This window comes from Populus alba, chromosome 7, assembly GCF_005239225.2.
Source record: "Populus alba chromosome 7, ASM523922v2, whole genome shotgun sequence".
In the NCBI taxonomy this organism is placed as follows: domain Eukaryota; kingdom Viridiplantae; phylum Streptophyta; class Magnoliopsida; order Malpighiales; family Salicaceae; genus Populus; species Populus alba.
The window spans coordinates 7,969,074-7,990,695 of record NC_133290.1 but is presented as its reverse complement, the minus strand read 5'-3'; the positions used below and the strand labels follow the sequence as shown (position 1 = coordinate 7,990,695).

General features: G+C 32.8%; 1 protein-coding gene across 2 annotated transcripts; it reads left to right on the top strand.

Annotated features, from left to right (window-relative positions):
• The first annotated feature begins 10,557 nt into the window (after positions 1-10,557).
• Positions 10,558-18,583, top strand: LOC118030543 (uncharacterized). 2 transcript variants are annotated; one of them, XM_035034692.2, is made up of 13 exons: positions 10,558-10,827; positions 10,934-11,192; positions 11,280-11,351; positions 11,536-11,607; positions 12,345-12,442; positions 12,685-12,928; positions 13,136-13,233; positions 13,888-14,023; positions 14,358-14,468; positions 14,857-15,072; positions 15,189-15,253; positions 15,703-15,934; positions 16,235-18,583. In XM_035034692.2, exons 1-12 carry the CDS (start codon positions 10,696-10,698, stop codon positions 15,880-15,882), a joined length of 1,683 nt encoding a protein of 560 aa, XP_034890583.1. In that variant the 5' UTR covers positions 10,558-10,695; the 3' UTR covers positions 15,883-15,934; positions 16,235-18,583. The 2 variants fall into 2 exon arrangements, with proteins under 2 accessions (XP_034890583.1, XP_034890582.1); XM_035034691.2 differs by having other exon boundaries at positions 16,232-18,583.
• Positions 18,584-21,622: the final 3,039 nt, after the last annotated feature.

Below are 21,622 nucleotides of genomic sequence, written 5' to 3'. Positions count from 1 at the left end.
TTTCAGACGAAAGGAAAGTGGTGGATGCTATATACATAGCATTACAATATATATATATATATATATATATATATATATATATATATATATATCTGTTATCAAAGCACAATGGATGGTAATTAATTTTGCAATACATGATCGATCATTTATAGGAGATGCTACTCAGGTATCATGAAGCTCCATGTTACTCATGTTATGGCCTTTTGTTATGGTAAATTGGTGCTCCATGCCTCGCAAGCTAGAAAGTCACTCCAACATTTTTCTTCAACAGTTATATTTGGGATCTATTCTATTTTCTTTCTCGTTGGGATCTGTGTGAATGGGGAGAGTTAAAGCCATATCTTTGATTTGTTTTATGTTCAGTCATTATCCACAACTCTCACTGTCTCAGTGTGTCTGTTTGCTCTTTCTCTCTCAGCTCAGCTACTGAGCAAACAAAGCCAGCATCACAGTATCAGTAACTGGGGAAGCTAGGTTTTCTCTGCATAGGTCCTCCCTCGTAGCCCTGCAATGTTAAAAACCCTAGCTAGCCAGCTGCTTTGCCTTCTCTGATCTCTCTATTTCTCTGGCTTTCTCTCTGAGCGCATAGGGCTCCGCATAATAATTAGTTGCAGTGTGGAGTGATTTGGTGGTGTCTGAAAAAGTGGTGGTTTGAAAGTGTATTGAATGAAAGACTGTCAACATATGTACAGAGAGAGAGAGAGAGATGGCATCTAAAGCCAGCTTAGGGTTTGTTTCTTTAGCATACAAAATGTTTTGTTTAGCTTTTTAGCTAGGGTCTTGGGGAGTGAACCCCTTCGTGCCAATTTTCTGCTGCAGCCACTACGACTCCTACTGATCACCTCTCACTGTGATTCTGTTTGTGAATAGGGAGAAAGAAAGCTTCGCTTTTTCTTCGATTGCCTTTTCATCTTTATATATTCTCTACTTCCGTTATTTGTGTATACTGTATGCATTATGCAACCCCTCTAATAATTTAAAAGAAAAAGAAGAAGAGGGGGGGACGGGATCCTCCTATATAAGCAAATATATAAGCGTTAGATTCTCTTTTAATTAAACCTAGCATTATGAAGTTAAATATGGATACTAGGGCATCTCCCCTCTTTTAAAAAGTCAAATTCATAATATGGTTTATTTATTTATTTATATGCACTCTAAAAAAAGTCAATTGTCTTGTAATATATTTGATATACTAAAAAATAAAAAAATATTGTTGTTTTAATATATCAATTATGCTCTTGTTTCTATATATATATAGAAATAGGAATGATTTTTTTATGTTTTTGAGAAATGAGATTTTAACATATATACATATCCTGTTGGAGTGCATAAAACAAGAATTATAGGACAAAAATGATAGACTTTCAATTTTACTTCTCGTTTACCATAAGCGGACGTAGATGCCCTTATTATTATATATGTGCATGCAAAACTTGTTTCAAGAATCTTGAAAGACACCGTGCTCTCGGTCCTTCAAACTCATGAGGTCATATATAGTACATACAAAGAAATTTATTTTTTTGAGTTTGAAAACTGAAGAGAGTACATATTTTTAAAAAATGCATTGAGTCGATGTAGGAATTTTTTCAAGATTATTTAGAATATATAGATATAGATATAGATATAAAATATCTGTGTTTACGTTAAAATGAAAATATGATAAGTTGAAGTCATGCTAGAAAAGCCCGAGTATATGTAAATGTATATATGTGATATTAGCTTCTGGCATTTTAGGCCAGCTTCCCCCAACCCTAGCTCGTCACACTCCCCCTCCTGTTAATAATTTTGTGTATTAGAAAATTAAGAGAATATAAAAAAAATAAAATAATAATCATCACAAGTTTTTGGGTTTTTTTTTTAATGTAAATCAAACTCTACTCTGAAATATTTATAATGTATGCTTCTTGTATATCGAGCAAGGAACATCTTTTTTCAAAATTCCGCACGCAGGTATGATTGTCTGTTTGTTTTATACTTTCTAAAAACACTATAATATATACATATCTAATTTCTACATGAACAGGTTCTAGATATTAGTTATTTGATTATACTACTATACCCGTAATTGTATTCACATTAATTCTTTCAGTCCAGTTTATTTTTAATTTGTATATTCAAATAATTAAGATATAATATATAGTAGTGTATAATAATATAAAAACAAAGGGCATATCATGTAAATTAACGGGACTAAGACTTTTTGTCCAGTGGTGGGGGATTGATGGGCTGTTGCTGGAACATGAAGTTGCGTGATTAACGTGAAAGACTCCACTAGGAGATAACTTTTTGTTCGGACCTGGAACTACTTGTGCTGTGTTGTTGTGTTAACTGTCATTTTACAACCTATAATAACCTGCGAGAAGCTCATGACCCACCCTACCTATCTGCCGAGACAATCTAGCGAGAAATTACATATGGGCCACCACCCCATCCCCGAATTATATATATATATATATATATATATATATATATATATATATATATATATATAGCCACGCACCCACACAGAGAGCCCTGATCCCCTGGCTTGCTGTGACCAATCTGATCAGGCCCCACCAGACAACTACCTCGATGGTGTGTCTTCATTAACCGACGTGGGGCCATGCGTCTCAAGAACAACCACAAAATATCACAATATTTGTGATATATGAGAATGATGCTTTTAATTTATGCTCGAATGGTTAAATGGTCTGGCCTCCGCACCGTCAACAGCTTTGTGCCTAATTACCATCACCTTTTTTTTTTTATTCATTTTCTTAACCATGAGGGGTTAGAGTGTAATTGGTTAAGTTTGAGTTAATTTTTAAAGATCAAAATACAAATTTTAGAAACATTAAAATTTACATGATTATTAATTTTAAAAATTATAAAATTAGTTAAGTTACAAATAAATTAATCCAAATATCTAATAATAAATAAATATTTAATTTAAAAATATTATAAATTGACCTTCTTTCAATAAATAATAAAATGTGGATCCGATAATTTAAACAATCAAATCACGTTGTTTTCTAAAACGTTGATTTAATTTAAATAAATTCAATGCAAAATAATTATGTTTTCTAAAATAATTAAGTTTTTCTCTATATTATCATGTCACATTCTAAAAAAACTATTTTGTATTAAAATAGCTTTTATTCTTTACCTAACTAAAAAGAAAAAATTGTTTAGTTATATACTAGTTTTTACTTTTTATTAATTGCATTTTATATTTTAATTTAATAAAAAATAAAAAATATATATTCTTCATTGACAAAAACTTGTTTTTCATTTACTTTACGTACAAAAATTCATGTCACAGTAATTCTAACCAAACAATTTTTTTTTAGATTTAATTTTAAAAAAATTGCAATTAAGAATATTATATTTTTAAAAAATTAATCGTGAAATACACTTCATTTTGAAAGAGCCACGTGGCATGTAGATGTTAATCAGGCATATATCATCATCGCATAATAACACATCTCTCTCACTCAAATCTGCAATTAAAATTTCATTTTTTGTGGGGGTGGTGATGACGTGCTTAGAAAAGGAGAAGACTCCACCTAAACGAGAAAAATGCTTTCTCTGCATCATCTTTTCGACATCTTCTTTAGTCTTTTCCGATTCTAAAACAAGGCAACACCGCCTCGTCCCCTCCCTCTCTCCCTCCCGCCAACACACACACACACACACCCATCCACCAACCGACCCTCATCATTTCATACTTTAGCCTCGAGCGCTTGTATTTATTTCCCTCTCAATAATATTTTATCTCAATAATATTTAAAAAATATATAGTTGTTTTCACATGTACAAAAATTAAATATTCTTCATCATTGAAGTTATAAGTGAAAAAGGGTATTCGTGCCTTTTCATGGTATAATAATAAAAAAATCAACTCCCGGTTATAAATTAAAGAATAGGAAGACGAGACGGATTTCAAGGAACGCAAAACAGAGAGTGTGTGTGTGTGTGAGCAAAGAGAGAATTAAAAGACACCTTTTCTACTAATGTATTTTCTTCTTTGCAAAGCATTGATATCTCAACGCCTATGCCTACAAAAATTACATGTCATTATTAAATATTTAAGGCTAAAGATAGATAATTAGAACTAATTATCTACTATAATTAAATTTAATTATAATAATTAAATTATATTTAATTAATAAATAAGTTAAATTCATATAAAAATTCAATTTATTTTATTTATTATATTACTCTCAATACTTTCATCTTATTTTTTAAATATCTCTAAAAAGAAGGGGGTATATGGATATTTTAAGAAAATAATCTTAATATTAAATTTCTATTCTTTGAAATTGTAAATAAGAGGATTCAGCTCTAATTTATTTTTATAGCAATTATAAAAATTGAATTCTATTTGAAATTCAATTCTTAACACTCAAGATTACAAATATAAAATTTTATTAAAACCTCTTAATTAAATTCAATCCAAAAGGTTTCAAACATATTGATAAGTATACTAGTGTCAAGTAATTTTATAAATAATATTTTTAGCAAATTTTGTCTTTTTAATGCTTTTCTTGTATTCTTAGAAGAATAAAGTATAATGTAAGACAATAACAGAAAATAAGCTATAAAAAAATAATTAAGGATTGAATTTAATAATTTAATGAATTTTGATATAATTTAATTATTTTTTGTTTAATACTTTATGTTTTTTATTGGCTTGTTTCTAAGTGTTTTTAGAATTTTGATGGTAAAAATAAATTATTAATGCAGTATTATATAATTTTGTAGTGATCTGGACAACTTATTTCATATTATTTAAGATTTTAAGTGGTGCATAAATATTCAAAAATAAGAAAAAAAACCAGAAAACCCTATTATTCAATGATTCATTCTAAAAATCAGCCTATCTCTTATAATTTTTTTTCTAACAAATTTTTATCAATATCAACCTTTTCATAAATAGAGATGACATGAATTTACGTATTAGTATTAATTAGTGGTATGTTATAACGTTAGTATGAGTGTCTTGCGTGCTATATACTCCTAGGATTTGTAATTGAATTGATTACAAAAAACTATCATAACGTACTAAGAAAAAACATAAATGAAAATCACTTAACAAAAAAAAAAAGTTTAGTTTTCAATAAAATGACACTGTTTCTTACAACAAAAATTATAATTTGAATGAATATTTTCAAAATGGATGATTATTTTTTTAATTGAGAATTTTTTTAAAAAATAAAGGTAAAATTGGTATAAAAAAATACTTTATAGCAAAATCAAAACAACTGAAAGACAATTAAAATAAAAAATGATTTTGATATCTTATCAAATGATATGTATCATTATAATTATATAGATGTTACAGTTGTGGTGATAAACATTAGGTGATAAACATTACAATAACAGCAACCATAACTTTCAAAATAATCATAACAAAGTCCAAGTTTAAATATAATACAGTAACGGGTTGAAAATCAAGTATCCTAGTTTGTAGGGAGCACAAGATTCATACCTTTAACACCTTCCCTCAAATTAGTGGGTAAGGAATAGACCAATAATTTGTCACGCAAAATACAAAACCAATCAACAATGTAGCTTTTGGTGAAGATATTTGCAACTTGATTACAGATGTTAATATAAAGAAAAACCACATCTTTGTTAACAACCTTCTCTCTAATAAATTAATGATCAATTTTGATATGCTTGGTTCACACATGGAAAACAAGATTAGAGGCCAAAGACATAGCACTGAGATTATTACACTAGAGTGTAGGTGGTGAAGATAAATAAATGTGCAACTCTCACAAAAGTATACAGATCCAATATACTTCAACTATCGTTAAGGCCAAGCTATGATACTCTGCTTTAGTACTAGATCTAGAGACAACATGTTGTTTCTTAAAGGACCAAGAAACTAAACACTACCCAAGATAGATGTCATAGCCACTTGAAGAACATCTATCATCAAGATTATAGAAAGCATTTAAGGCAGCAATACTTTGTTTAATAGTGAAGACTAAAATCGACAACATGCTTTAAATCTATCTTGGCCAAAGTTTAATGGGTATTAATAGGTGCTTGCATATGTTGACATAACTGATTGACAAAATATGCATTATTTGGACATGTAATGGTAACATACTATAGGCCCCAACAATATGGCGATATTCAAAGAGATCAACTAAGAGATCACCATCAAATTTCAACATCTTCGAACCAGAAATGGAGGAAGCCTTGTAAGGTCAAGCACCTACCATATTAGCACAATCAAGTAAATCAACAATATAATTAGATTGATGTAAATACAACCATGTATGATCACGTGCAACCTCTCTATCCCTAAAAAATAGCTCAAGTCACCTAAATCCTTCATCATAAACTCAGATTTTAATTGTGAGATAATAAAGAAAATTATCGAATCATCATTGCTAGTGACGATGATATCGCCAACATACACTAACACATAAATATGCAATTTATCGCTATGAAGAGTGAAAAGGGAGTAATCAACGTGTGAACCAGAGAAGCCAAGATCAAAAAAGTGTCTGTAAGAGATGAGTGAACTAAGCTCGTGGTACCTGTTTAAGGCCATAAAAAGAGTGATGTAATCGATATACAAAGTTAGGATGTTCAACACTGATAAACTCCTTCGGTTGCTTTATATAAACTACCTCATTAAGGTATCCTTGGAGAAAAGCATTAGAGACATCTAGCTACGGTGTAGTCTATCGAAACTGTATAGCCAAAGCTAAAATAATGTGAACAATCATCGGTTTAACAACTGAGCTAAAGGTCTCAAAGTAGTTAACACCAAACCTCTAATCAAATCCTTTGGCGACTAACATCGCCTTGTCATTAATGGAGCCATCAAGTTTCTATTTTATCTTGTAAACCCATTTATTGCAGACGATATGATGAGATGAGATGAAGGCCGTGGATAGAGTTGCCATATATCAATGTCCAATAATGCCTTGAACTCAGATTCCATAGTTGCATGTCATTCTGGTTTAGAGATTGCATGTGTAAAAGTGTTACGCTTAAAAAGGATGGCAACCATATGGAATAAGTGAAGTGGATGTCGTAAGGAATAATAGGTCACATAGTTAGGAAATTGGTTAGGTCGAGAATACCCTATTTGTGAACGAGTAACAATATGGTGGACAGGGGAGTGCTCTACAGATACTAAAGGATCAGACAATTCAATGATATTTGGATAGGGCGAAGGATTATGGGGCATAGTTGAAATTTGAATAAAGGATGAGATGGGTGACACATATGAATCGAGGGGCTCATATTGCTGGGGTGAAGTATGTGAAGTTGACACGGAATGTAGAGTTGTTATAAGTGGATTTGCGGAAGAGTCTATTCGATGGGTAGGTGGTAAACCTAAAAAATTAGGAGAAATTGGAATTTGAAGGGGAGAAGAAGATGTACCAGTAGATCTGGTAGGCGAAGAGCCCAAAAAATTAGGAGAAATTGGAATTTGAAAGGGAAAGGAAGACATAACAGTAGGGATCATGACACCAACAAGACAGTGATTTGGGATCCTTATTTTGGCTGGAAAATATTTTTCATCAAACACAATGTTGCAAGATATAAACACGCTCACTTACGGGATCAAGGCACTTGTAACCCTTTTGACTGGAGTAATAATCAATAAAAATGCACGGGATACTACGATATGACAATTTGTTTTTAGCATATAGACGTAACAAAGGATAACATCAACATCCAAAGTTTTGTAGAAAAGAATAAGTAAGTGCATCTTTGTATAGTTTGAAGAAAGGAGTATTATTATTTAAAATTGGCGTAGGTAACCTATTGATTAAATAAACGACAGTTAAAAATGATTCAATCTAACATTTCTTAGCGATGTCAGATTATGCAAGTAAAGTGAGTCCCATATCAACAATGTGGCGATGTTTATGGACATGTTCGTTTATGTAAAATACCATTTTTCATGAGATGTTGAGTAAAAAGTGAGGATCGTTATCGGTTTATAAATATTTAATAGGGGATGAAAATTGTTTTTCCACAAGTAGCCATAACTGAACAAAAGAATTGAAGACATCTGATTTATTTGCAATTGGATACAACCATGTAAATCGACTGAAATCATTAATAAACATTATATAATTTAAAACCACTAGGTGAAACAAGAGGTGCAACCCAAATATCCGAGTGGATTAGATCTAAATGACCAGATGTCTCATGATGAGAGGAGGAAAAAGATTTTTGAATAGACTTACCAAGTTGAAAAGTTTCACATACAAAACTCTTTTGCACCAAACCAATAAGAGGTAAATTAGAATTAGATAAGACATAACTTTCGAAAGCGAGCTAGGTACCTTGATTCCCATAAAAACAGTTAGCCCTCTGCACTTATTGTGTGATAAGTTGACGAGATTGATATAATAGAGCCCATTTTCACTTAGACCCTGAAGGAGCATGATTCCCATCTAATTGTCCTGAATCGAATAGGCATTATGTGTGAGATGGAAAGTAACATAATTAGTGACACAAAATTGATTAATAGAAAGAAGATTGGTATCAACTTGAGGACAATGAATAATATTTTTAAGAAGAAAATGATAGTTATAAAAGTGGACAATGGATGAACCAGTATGTTTAATAGACAAACTTGCATCATTACCTACACCGACAGTCTCATTACCATCAAACAGACATTTGGAATTAAGATTCTCAGCATTATTAGTTACGTGCACATTAGCACTACTATTCTCAAGCCATTGACAATTTAAAAATTCTGCATTAATATCAACACCCATAGCTGCCAGGTCTGTAGTAGGATGACATCATTTGAAAGAAAAATCCAATCACCGAAAACAGTCCAATGCCTTATGATTATTGCCTTTGCAAATCTAGCAAAGGGATTGACAACCAGAGCTGGAAACAGAATGAACATCCTTTGTAGATATGGAGGGGGTAGGTTTACAAGAAAAGTTTGGCTTTGTAGCGTTGGTGTTTGAAGACCGAGAAAATTAGACTTTACATTTCACAAGCTAAAACTTTGGTCGAGTGGTAAATAAAGCAAAGGAGGGTGTTTCTAGCACAAGATTTAATGGAACATGACAATTCAAAATTATTTCATAATTCAGTAGCTCAGACCTGAAATAAAAAAATAACATAGAAGCCTCCAGAGTATGGAAGGAGTAAAAGAGATAATAAATTGTGTAAAAGAAGGATTAAGACCCCCAAATATAAAGGATATGAGATCGTAATCATCGATTGGTTTTTCAACAATAGATAATTGATCTGTTAAAAACATGGCTTCAACCAAATATGAAGCACAAGTCAAAGAATCTTGTTGTGGATTTTGTAGCTAACATTTCAAGTGAAAGATGTGGGATTTTGATTGAGAAGCAAAATGAGCAGCAAGAGATTGTCATGCCAAAAACAAAGAGTCCAAACCATAAAAGGAAGCCACCAATGTAGGAGAAATAGAGGAGATGATCCAATTTAGCCGAAGTTGGTCATGACTCTGCCAACTGGTGTAGGCAGGATTTACGGACTCATTTTTGGCAGCATTATCATCAATAAACATAGTAGGTAAGAGGTTAGAACCACCAATAAAGCCAAGCAGATTGTAACTCTTGAGAATAGGTTTAAATCAGGCAGTCCACGCAAGATAGTTTGTCTCATCAAGTTTGATAGAAACAAGTTGCATTGGATTGGGGAAAACAAAGTGGCTCGAGTATCTAAGAAGATATGACGTTGATTATCATGTATATAAGATGATAAAAAGAGATGATGGTAATCGAGTTACAATAATTTTGAAAAAAACTATTTTGACCTTGAGCCATTGGAGGAAAGGAGATAAAGGGGCCATATGGTGTTGTGTGCATCTATTACATATACGAATGGCCAGTCATATAAATTATTGGAAAGCCAAACTTGAGAAGAACTCGGTGCCTGTCTAGACCAAAAACCTTTGCAATAGTACATAAAAGCTAAACATGATGGGGCTAGGGATGAGTAAAAAAAATGAAAAACCGATTAAATCGAGAAAATAAAAAAAAAATAACCAAAAAAACTAAATCATGAAAAAAACCGATTAGAATTTTTAAAAAATCAACAAGTTTGGTTCGGTTTTATAAGCCTGAAACTAAAAAAACCAAACCGAACCAAATTGAATAAAACTGAGCCAAACCGGAAAAACCGAGTTAAACCAGTTTGAATCGGTTTTTGCTCTAAAATAACCGAATTGAACCGAAACCGGTTAGTTTAGACTAGTTCCGGTTTTTTTTTTTTTTTTTTTATAAAAAAAAACCATTTTTTTTTTTTGATAAAAATCAAGCCAAACAAAAAATAATTAGATCTAAATGAGGTTGTGTTGAAAAGAGAAAGTGTGACCAATATACTAAATTATTATTGCCTGTAAAATACCAACCTATTTTTATCGGCATACAAGGTGTGATAATTATTGGAACAATCTTTTGAGAGTAATCTTAAAGAAAGATGAAAATTTAATAAATTCCTCTCCTGAGACTCGGACGAATATGCAAATGTAAAGCAAACGGCGGTCCGAAACAGCACCGTTTCATGCACATCACTTTGATTCATCCCAACCTCCCAAAATGGAAATAAAAGTATAAAACATAACGCCTCACTAGCTTTATAGTTTCCCCTTCCCGCCAAGTAGAAATTGCGTTTTGTCATATTGACATCTCATTTCCTCAGATTTCGAATTCCGAAACCACAAAAAACACTTCAATAATGGAGGATATCGACTGGAAGAAGAAGACGAAGAAGAAGCAGAGATGGAGTGTAACCTACACAAAGCACATCAAGCAAAAGCGAAAAATCTATCAAGACGGTTTCTTAGATCTTCACTTCTCCACAAACAAGGTAAATTCATCCGAGCTTTCAATTTCTTGTTCATTTCGTAAGATTTAGGTTTTCCGTTTTTTTATTTCTTTTCTGCGCTTGCTTCGTTTGTCAAATTCGTGTTTAGGTCATGCTGTTTGACGAGTGCGAGAAGTTATTAGAATGCAGAATCTTGAAGGATGAAGAAGTTGTTAGTTCCAGTGAAACCCTAACATTCAATTCCTTTCTTGTTGATGTTGGAGATCCTGAGGTCGGTGGTGATAATAATAGTAATAATAAGCTAACGGTATCAGATTTGAATTTTCACGGAAGGGATAGGAAAATTACCGAAAGGTTTGGTTTCATGCGTCGACAAAAGTTTAGAAATCCTTCGATTTCTTCCTCCGGTAGTGATGTTAACAATATTCTCTATTTGAATTTGTTGATTTGACAATTTTATAATTCAAATGTATTGCTAATTTTTGTGGTCAAAGGTGGAGAGGATACTGTGGAGGAGAATGAAGCACGACCGGATTGTCGAAGCACGTCGCAAAAGATCATCAGAGGTTTGTTTTACTTATTTTGTGGTTTGGTGAATTAATTGTTTTTGTAGAAATGATCATGTTGTTTGTTCTCTCGATGTTCTTAGGATGACAATATCGAGATGCTAATTCTTATGGGCCTAAGTTAGATAATAGTTTGTGTTTGAGCTTGTATCGGGCTAAGTTGTGACAGTTGCTTATGTTTTAGAGATCAAGAAGAGTGAACTGCGAAGGTATGTAGTGCCAGAGAGCAGTCCAGATATGTCAAAAAGTGCAACAGGTTAGTCGTTGAATATAATTTTTCCATTTTCTTTGAAGGTGTTGTTTGATTTTTTTCTTTTTCCTGTTTTAACAAAAATGAGGGAGCATCCTGTAACCATGCCATTCCTACCTTGAAGCAATTGTAGAGGTCAAATTAGTCTGCATTAAGGAATTAGGAAATTGTTGCTTCTTTATCTTGTATGATGCTCTAAAAGTTCTTTGCATTTTGTTTTTTCTGTTTCTATAATTTCAACTCTTTATGCTCTTGTTTTAGTTTGATTCCTCACTAACTTCTTTCTGGAATAGAATGGCAAGTCCTCTACACTACACAAGTGACTCAAAGGGCCAAGAAGTATCACTTTTGATTTTTAATTTATCTGTGTGTAGTGAAATTAACGTGTTGAATCTCTTAGAATAACAAAAAGGTAAATTAGTGCTTGGCAAACCAAGCATCGAGCACAACATATCTGGTTCAGATGGTATGCTGCAGGCTCCAACTCATTTGGATCAGTACAAACCACATCAATGCTATTGATTCCTGGGAACTATAGTTAGATGGTCATACTCATTATGTGCATGGATGGTTTGGTGTAGCTGTTGTGTAAGATTCTAACAGCTGTGATATCATGCTTGATTTGCACACCAAAAGATGCTTGTCATTAATAAGATGGTTCTCAATTAGGATTCTGTTTCTTTTGTTATGTTTGTGCTATCTGTAGAAAACTTATGGTCAACATTTTCCCTTTTTCAACACAGAATGGCAGGTCTTATACACTACGCAACTGACTCAAAAGACCAAGAAGTACCACGATGGTTTCTTAAGACTTGCAAGTCGTGAATCCTTAGGGACACAGGTTAGTTTGAGGACTTACGCAAGTCAGTCTTATTTGCAAGGTTAATCATCTTGTTTGTTGAATTCTAAGAATCATTCATTCCAGAAGCTTTGCTTCTGATTAATTATTTATTAGATAATTTAGCCATTTAACCTATTAAAAAAAGTTAGACAATAATGTCTGAATTTACTATTTTTTTTTTTACTTTTGCTTTCTTTCTTATAACAATTAATCTCTAGCTTCATTTTTGGGTGTACATTCAGATCATGCTGTATGATGCAAGCAAGAGACAATTAGATTGTAGGTTCCTCAAGAAAGATGAAAAAATAAGTTCTGGTGAATCAATATCATTTGATGCTCATTTGGTTGACATTGGAGAACCTGGAGGAGAAAATCAGCTTCTAGAGGATTTGAACATTCAAAGAAATAATTCTAATGATGCTAGCAAACTGGGAACAATGCATGGACAGCCAAATGGTATTAAAGACAACAAATCCGTTACAAAAGGTTGGCCAGCATGATTGTTGATATGGATTATTTCTCTCTCTCTCATGGTGGTTGTTGAACCAGTGTTCTGTAAGGTTATTGATGAATATCAATTTCTCATCATCAGTATGCCTCCAGTATTCCTAGTTATCATTAGCCTAAAGTTGCTCCTCGCGTAGCTACATATATCTATTGATAACTTTTGCATTTGATTCCTCTGCAATGCAGAATGGTGTGCTCTTTACAGTAGTCATATAACTCAAAAGGCCAAGAAGTACCACAGTGGAATCCTCAGGCTTGCTTCTTGTGGTTCTTACAGAAAGCAGGTTGGTCTACACGCTTTACATTATATCTGAGCCTTTCGTTGGTTGTTCCTAGGATTTATAGTGCTTCATTTAATATAGTCCCTTTTGGTTTGCTTTCCTAATTTAATGTTGAACCACTTGCATGTACTTCATGGTAATAACGAAGCTTTTTTGAAGTACTATGGCCTTTCTTAGGTTGGATAGTCATTTATTTACTTTAGCTTCTTTAATATACATTATCTATTTACTTTAGTTAGGAAGAGTTCCACTGGAAATTGTTTTATCCTAGATGGTTTTCAATTTAACATGTGGTAGCTTGCAGGGTTTTGAACAATCTTAATATTGGCTTTCTGCACAAAATCTGTCGATTATTTATGTGTCTTGGAGAAAGTCATGACTTTGAGATATCTGCTCAATGATTAAGTTACATGCTTGCAACTTTGTGTGGTGTGCTAAGTTGCAAGAACTGCAATGAATTTGTGAAATCCAACTATTATAAATGAACCTTATATTTCAAAAATACACCATTACATGGTCTATACTCTGATGAAGTATTCTGTTAGTAACCGTATTCATTTGCATAGTACTTGATAATTTAAGGAATAAGAGCACTTTGTTTTTATTTTTATTTTTTACTGTTCCTTTCTGCTTTTCTTAAACCTTTCAAGTATGCAGGTCACTTTATTAAGTGAAGGTAAAACCTTCCTGACCAGTAAGTTCCTCAGCTTGTCAGAAGATGTGAAAGTCGGAAGCAAGCTTGCACTGCCGAAATATTTGGTAGAAGTTGGCGAGCCATTAATGAGTTCTGAAGGTATTATTGGTTCACTAGAACTTGGATTTTACTTTACCTTTTTTATTTTCATTGCTTTGGAATTTAGCAGTATCTTGGGGTTTGATCTTTCCTCCTGAACCTTTAGAGAAACTTCAAAACAGTGCCTGTTCAACAAAAGCTGCAGACTCAAATTTTAGCATGTACATTTATGGGGAGATGAAATTTTTTTAAGACAATCCATACAAAGAAGCCTTTGCAGGATTGTTTGTACCACGGATACCCCAACTTTATTGGACAGAGAGCAATGCCCTTTTATTTGTCTTTAATTTAATGCTTTTGTAGCTGAAAACTTGTGAATTTTTATTTTTGACAGGAAAATATCAAAACACTTATTCAAGGGAAGATGCAAATTCAAGAAGCATCTCTATTGAAGATAGAACCAGGTTGTGCAATGCTGTTCCTACAAACAAAACTATACGCAATGGTGTGTTTGTTTTTCCTTGGTTCATCAATTTCACAACATTATTGAGTTCTGAATCTGATCTCTTTGATTGTACTATATGGGTTTTGTACATCTAAAAAATTCCAGTATCTCTGGTTCTACTATGTAAATCAAGTTGTGTTTAGAAAGCTTACATGTCATTCCATAATTGGGCATAAGACAATCAAAAAGTTACTTTGGAATGTATTTGTCAACCAGCATTAGCATGCGGTGTGAATTAAAGACTTCTGCGAATGCTCGTCTTACATTTTGTGTGAAAACCAAAGTTAAATAGGTCAGAATCATTATGTATTTGTGATTCACAATTCTAATTATGATGCTTTGGCATATTGGTTAAGCTTAAACTAACTGCAAGTTTTCACCTTTGCAGCCTGTCAAATCTTGTCCATTCTCCAAAAACCTGCAGTTCAGGGGAGTGTTGCTGTCCAGTGTATTGATAAGAGCATAAATGCTTCGACTCTATCTGAAGACTCTGAATTATCGAGACAATCATTCGCACATGAAGGACCCAGTCAAAATTTGGATGATGGAGGATCAAGTAAAATTGTGGACATTGAGATATCTGCAGATCTCAACTTTTCCGAAGGCAGGTTTTTATGCAATATGTAATCATTCAATGAATGCTTCTTTTTGCCCAATCTTCTAGGTCATGTCTTTCCTAATATCTAAATTTTGAGGATCTGGCTGTATTTAATCTTGCAGTATTATCTACTTTTAGCGGTAATCAATTTCCCAATGACACTGAAGCTGCTGGAAAGTTTGAACAGGTTTGGGCTATTGTTCCCCCATGTCATCTCTGAAAGTCCTATTTCTGCGTGTGCCTAAATTATTGTCCTTGTGCTCAGAAAAGTTTCCTCCATTTTCGCAATGTGTGCAACCATGTGATTGTTCTGAACTAATTGACTGTGCAACCATGGCTAAGTATTTTAACTCTTCTACAAAAAAATCAGTAAAAATCCACACCAAAATTTGCACCTATAAAGATTCAGCTCATTTCTTTGGACATCAAAGTATATTGTCTGTTGTCTGGAGTCCAAATACATGAATTATACAACACTTGACCAGTGTCTTTCATACCAAGGCACAAGCTTATTATTATTATTATTATTATTATTATAGGAACATGAATCTTACTATCCTGCGACTTTTTTGTGTTTTTTTTTTTTATAAGCTCTGTGGTTCTGAAACTGTATGTTTTCTTGCACATCTTGTGTAGTGTCATCCGGCCAAAGTAGAAGCTGACACCAAATGCTGTGATGAAGCTTTTGCTTCTAGTATTTCCAGTTTGATGGGTTCCTGTACTCACAGTCCTAATGATGATAAAAAGAAGACTCTTGATCAGCCCAAGAGTGCAAGGGAAATGGATGAATGGCCTACATTCGATCTTGGATTTTGAACAAGAGCTGTTATGTACATGTGGCTTAGTGGTTATCAATTTTATTGCATAGGTAAAGTGTGCTTCATGTGACATTATGCTCCATATATCGCCACATGCATGTGTAGGAAATGCTTGACCTGGTTCCTTCCATTATCTCTTAACCTAAAACTGTTGCATGATTGCTGGATGTGAGTCTGTACTCGAAATGTCTACACATGCATGCAAGAAATCTGCATGAGTAGGTTTCTTCTCCCATCTCTTAGGACATTCTTCTGCCAAAACTGATTCACTGAGGTTTATTTATTTATTTATTTTTTATAAAAGACAAGGTTTCATTATAACTAACTATTTGATCCGTACTTCGCAGCAGGACCATTTACTCTAAGTGCTGACCCCTATCCCACATCACAATACAAGACAAGGTCAAGTTGCTTCAGCAATTACTATAAAGATAGTGTAGAGAAAAAGGTAAAGATCTTTGAAACAAACTAGTAAAAACTAGTGCCTAGTTAATAGTCAATTCTTATGTTTTCCAAGTCAACATTGGTTATGAGTTGCCATTTGAAATATTTTTACTTCATAACAAATTCCAATGATGCATCGAAATAAACGATCCTGGTCGATAATGGTGCAACACTCAATATTACGCCATTAACCTTGATTAATAACATTTGTCAAAATAGGGCTGACATGATTCCATTATAAAATGGTGATGTTAGATTTTGCAGGAGACATAAGAGATGTTGTAGGAGTGCTTTAGACCTAATTATTGGGTCTTATACTTCAATGCAACTTTCTTTGTAGTGGAAGCAAAGAAAAGTTACAATGTCTTGCGTAAACGAGATTGGATACACATTAATATTTGTGTGCTATCATCCCTACATCAAGCTTTGTTGTTTTGGTTATCATATGGATAAATTGAAATAATTAAAGTAAATAATAAACCATTCATAATGATGATATAGGTCTAATCCAATTCATTGACATATGTGATACAGGTTTGCTCTATTTACTTCTCAATAAGTAAGAAGAAAGCATGTATAAGATAATTAACAACAAACTTTTCTTGGCCAAATAGCATGCAATTGGAAGCTAATGACCAAGAATTTAAAATGTGTATAAATAAGTCATTATGACCCAGTTTCATGTTTTAGGTCCTTTGATGAAGCCTGTAGATAAATTAGACACTATAACATAATCTTTTTAATAGAACCATATAAAGATTATCAATTTATCTTGCTCAATATGACAAGACTTTCTCAAACACTATAAAAAATAGATAATGGACATACTAGAGTTTATGACCCATTAATTAAAAGTTAATTTAGGAACTGAAGGCAAGCCTAAACTAACTTTTGTAAGTGTAAATATATCATAAGAATTTTAGAAAGTTCTAGTAACATTGTTACATATTTATAAAGATTGTTTTTCCTTGAATTATAATGGAATGCCGGGTTAGATAGAATTTTGGTCAAACATCATTTTACCAATCAAACTTGGATTTAACCCATATAAATAACCTCTATAAAAAACGGTTTCAGATATGATTGATTAGGTGAAGAACGAAATCAAAAGGCTCCAAGAAGTTGGATTTATTAGGCCAATAAAATATATTGAATGGATATCTAACATAATGTTAGTATTAAAAATGGCAAATTAAGAGTATGCATAGATTTTATAAATTTGAATCTTGCAACTCTAAAAGATGGATATCAAATGCCAATGGTTGATATGTTTTATTAATGTAGCATTTGGCAATAAAATATTTAGCTTTTATGGATGACCATTTTAGCTATAATTAAATCTTTATTATAGAAGTTGTTTTCAATACTGTCTCTAAATACTCTTGCTCATTATATATGTATGAATGAGTATTCGTGCCTTCCGGTATGAGAAATGCTGGTGTTACATATCAAACAACAATGAACTTGATCCTTTATAATATAATCAATCACAACATAAAGATCTATATTGATGATATGATGGTAAGATCACAATTCAAATCCATTCACCTAGATAAAATATGTTTTGCGTTTAAGTAAATAAGGATACACAACCAAAAAATAAACCCCTTAAAATATGCATTTGGTATATAGGCTCGTAATTTCCTAGGATTTTTAATGCATCAATGAGGAATAAAGGTGGATAAAAACAAGGTACAAGCAATTATGAAAGTATAGCCTTCTAAAACTATGAAAGAAATACAATGTTTTATTGGAAAAATAAAGTTCTTAAAGAGGTTCATTACAAACACTATAAAAAATACTATTCATTTTTACATAGCTATTGAAAAAGAAGAGCTTTGATGAGTTTCAGTGAACTGATGAACAATAAATTACTTTTAAGGACATAAAAATTTATATAGCTAAACCTCTAGTGACGCGTTACCAATGCCTAAGAAACATTTGAGGCTATACGTTTCAGTAGCATAAGGGTTCAATTAGTAGCAAACTTGCACATGAAAATGACAATGGGCATGAATAAGTTGTTTACTACCTTAGTTATATTCTTATAAAGGTTAAAGAACATTATACATTGATAGAAAAACTTTTCTATCATTGTATCTTGCTTATGTTAAGTTGTGCTATTGTATGTTATCAATTGATGTTTATTTTATATGTAAAGTAAATTAATAAAATATATGTTGTCAAAACCTTTTTTAAAAAGTCATATTAAAAAATAAGTATTAGTATTGTCTGAGTTTAATGTACATTACATGCCATAAAGAGTAGTCAAAGAGCAAGATTTCTTAGCAGATCACCCACATATCAACATTGATCTTAAATTAAAACATGACATTAACATTATTATATCAAAACCTGTTGCTTGGTAGTTATGTTTTGTTGGATCGAAAATCAAGAACAACTAATACAAGAGTGGTAATAATTTCAACAATGACCATGCCTTTTTGGCTTGATTTTTCTTATATAAACAATCAAATATGAGCCTTTGATCATAGACCTAGAAATACTTTTAGAGTTAGGAGAAACATATATAAAAGTTAGAGGAGATTTATTTTTATTATCAACCATTTTACCCAGTATATATAGATGTGAATACCCTATCTTAATTTCATACCATATAGTGGTTATAAACCTTATTATAAGGTTTTTCTAATTTTATTTTTGTTTTTTTCAATGAGAGGAAACAATATTAGATGACATTTAGTAATCATGACATTATCCATGTGAAAATTATTGATAGATTAGTTATTAATGATGTCCAATAACAATGTTATGATGAATAGAGTAATGTAGATTTCATAAACAAAAATGCACAAAACAATAGCAATAAAATTGTTGTGGAAATTTTCTACTAAGTATAAGAAAATGGTCATAACAAAACAAGTGCTTTTGATCCCAAGAAGGATTAGAGAGAAGTTAAAATATTATTGCAAGTCCCTTTATAAAAAGTTTCAAAATCTTTCAAATTAAAAGCAACCAATTATGCATTCCTAATAGATGTACTACATAGGAGATCTAAAACTAGAATCTTACTCAAATGTTTAGGATTAGAAGGTGCCTTATTTGTCATGTTAGAGGTTCATTAAAGACTTTGTGAAACTTATCAATCTAAAACTAAGATGAGGTGGTTGACTATGGACCATAACTTTCATTAGTCAAGTATAACCAATGACTGTATTAGTTATACAAAAGGATGCTAAGAATGCCACCAACCATTCCATGTAAGACTGATCTAATTAATTCCAGTTGCCCAACATAAGATAAATGCTTGTCTATTTAGCTTTGTATTACAGATTCAAGTTTATATAAGAGAGGGGGGGGGGGAGAATTGACTAGCCAAAAGTCTGTGGGGCTAAGAGGGACTCCAAGATATTTGAAGGGAAAGCTACCTTCAGAGAAACAAGAAGCTTGGAGGATACATTGCTTCATGTTGTCCCCGACTCCACCAAAGTAAATAAAAGATTTCCTTGCATTAATATTCAACCTAGAGGTTTGGCCAAAAACATGCAACTGCTCCAGTAAATCAAAACCGAAAAGATATCTCCTTGGGCTAACAAAAAAATGTCATTAGCAAAAGCAAGGTGGCAAATACCATGAATACTGTCCCCGACTCCACCATTCCATGAATTGTTATTCTTATTTTTGTTGTTATTATTGTTAGTGTTGTCATTCTTGTTATTATCATTATTATTAGTATTCTTAATATTATTATTGTTGTTGTTGTTATTTTTGTTATTATTATTTTTTTATTATTCCAGTACCCAAGTCTGTTGGGTCTAACATGGTCGCTAGACCCAAGTACTTGGGTCTATTATTGCCGCTAGACCTAAGGCTATTTGATTTAGCATGGCCGCTAGACCCAAATAACATAGATCTAATATGTTGTCAGACCCAAGTAAACTTAGATTATGCATGTTTGTTAGACCCAAGCACCTTGGGTCTGGCATGGTTGTTGTCATAACCTAATTTTTGACCATTTTTATTATTATTATTATTATTATTATTATTATTATTATTTTATTTACTGAAAAGGATAAAAGATGATAATAATGCTGAAAAAACAAGTAAAATGAAATAAATGAAGAATGAATTAAAATTTGGGTTGAGGGCAACATAATTGGAAGTTTTTGGAGTTTAATTAAACTTTGAAATTAATCTAATTAAGCTCGGAATTAATTTAATTAATCCAATTAAGGGTTTAATTGGAGAATTGATAAGTTTTGAGATTTAATTAAGCTTGAAATTAATTTAATTCATCCAATCAAGGATTTAATTGGAGAATTGATAAGTTTTGAGATTTAATTAAGCTTGGAATTAATTTAATTAATCCAATCAGGGGTTTAATTGGAGAATTGGTAAATGTTAGACTTAATTGGACTTTGGATTTAATTAAATTAATGAAATCAGGGACTTAATTGAAGAAATAACAAAGTTTGGAGTTTAATTGGGGTTTAAAAACCCAAATTAAAATCCAAGGACCAATGTGTAAATAGCGCTGAGATGCAGGGGTTTAATTGCAATTTACCCAAGGACTGGATTGCAAACTTTCAAAACATCAAGGACCAAAACACAAAAATCCTCAACACTGTTCATCTTCTTCACCTGGAAAAATGACAACGACTGCCTTTACTCCTGCATTAAAACAGAGGCACGATCGACCGATGGCATGCTAAGGGGGGATAAAAACCAGAGAAGAAGGAACATTTAGGGAGACAGGAAAGGACAAAAAAAAACCCAGGAGAGGGGAAGAAAAAAAGACAGAACCGGGGGAAAAACTGGGGAGAAAACAGGGCAGAACCGAAAGGAGAGGGGAGCCACGAGCAGCAGAAAAACAAACCAGGGAAACGGGGAAGAAAGGCAAAACTGAGAGAACAAAAAAGTGATCGTAAACGAATAAAAAACAGAGGAATAACTCAGAGAAACCAGGGGGGCTGAAGGAGAAAGAAGAGAAGACTTGCATTCCTCTGTTTTCTTCTCAAAGAAACAGAGGAGGCCGCAAGCAGAAGAGAAGAAAAAGAACGACGAGAGGGGAACAAACCGAAACAGAAAAGAAGAAGACGACAGAACAAGGAAAGCTGAAACAGAGGAGAGGAAGCAGTGTTGGTGGAACGACCCTTCCACACCGCCATCTTCGTTTGCAAAGCAGCAGATTCCAGGAACAGAAGACGAAGGAGAAAAGAGGGAGAGACCGGGAGAGAGGGCTGATAGACAAGAAACCAGGAGGGAGGAGACATTGTCCGGCCAGAGCTAACTCTTCGCCTTCACCCTGTAGCTGCACCACCCCAGCAGCTCTT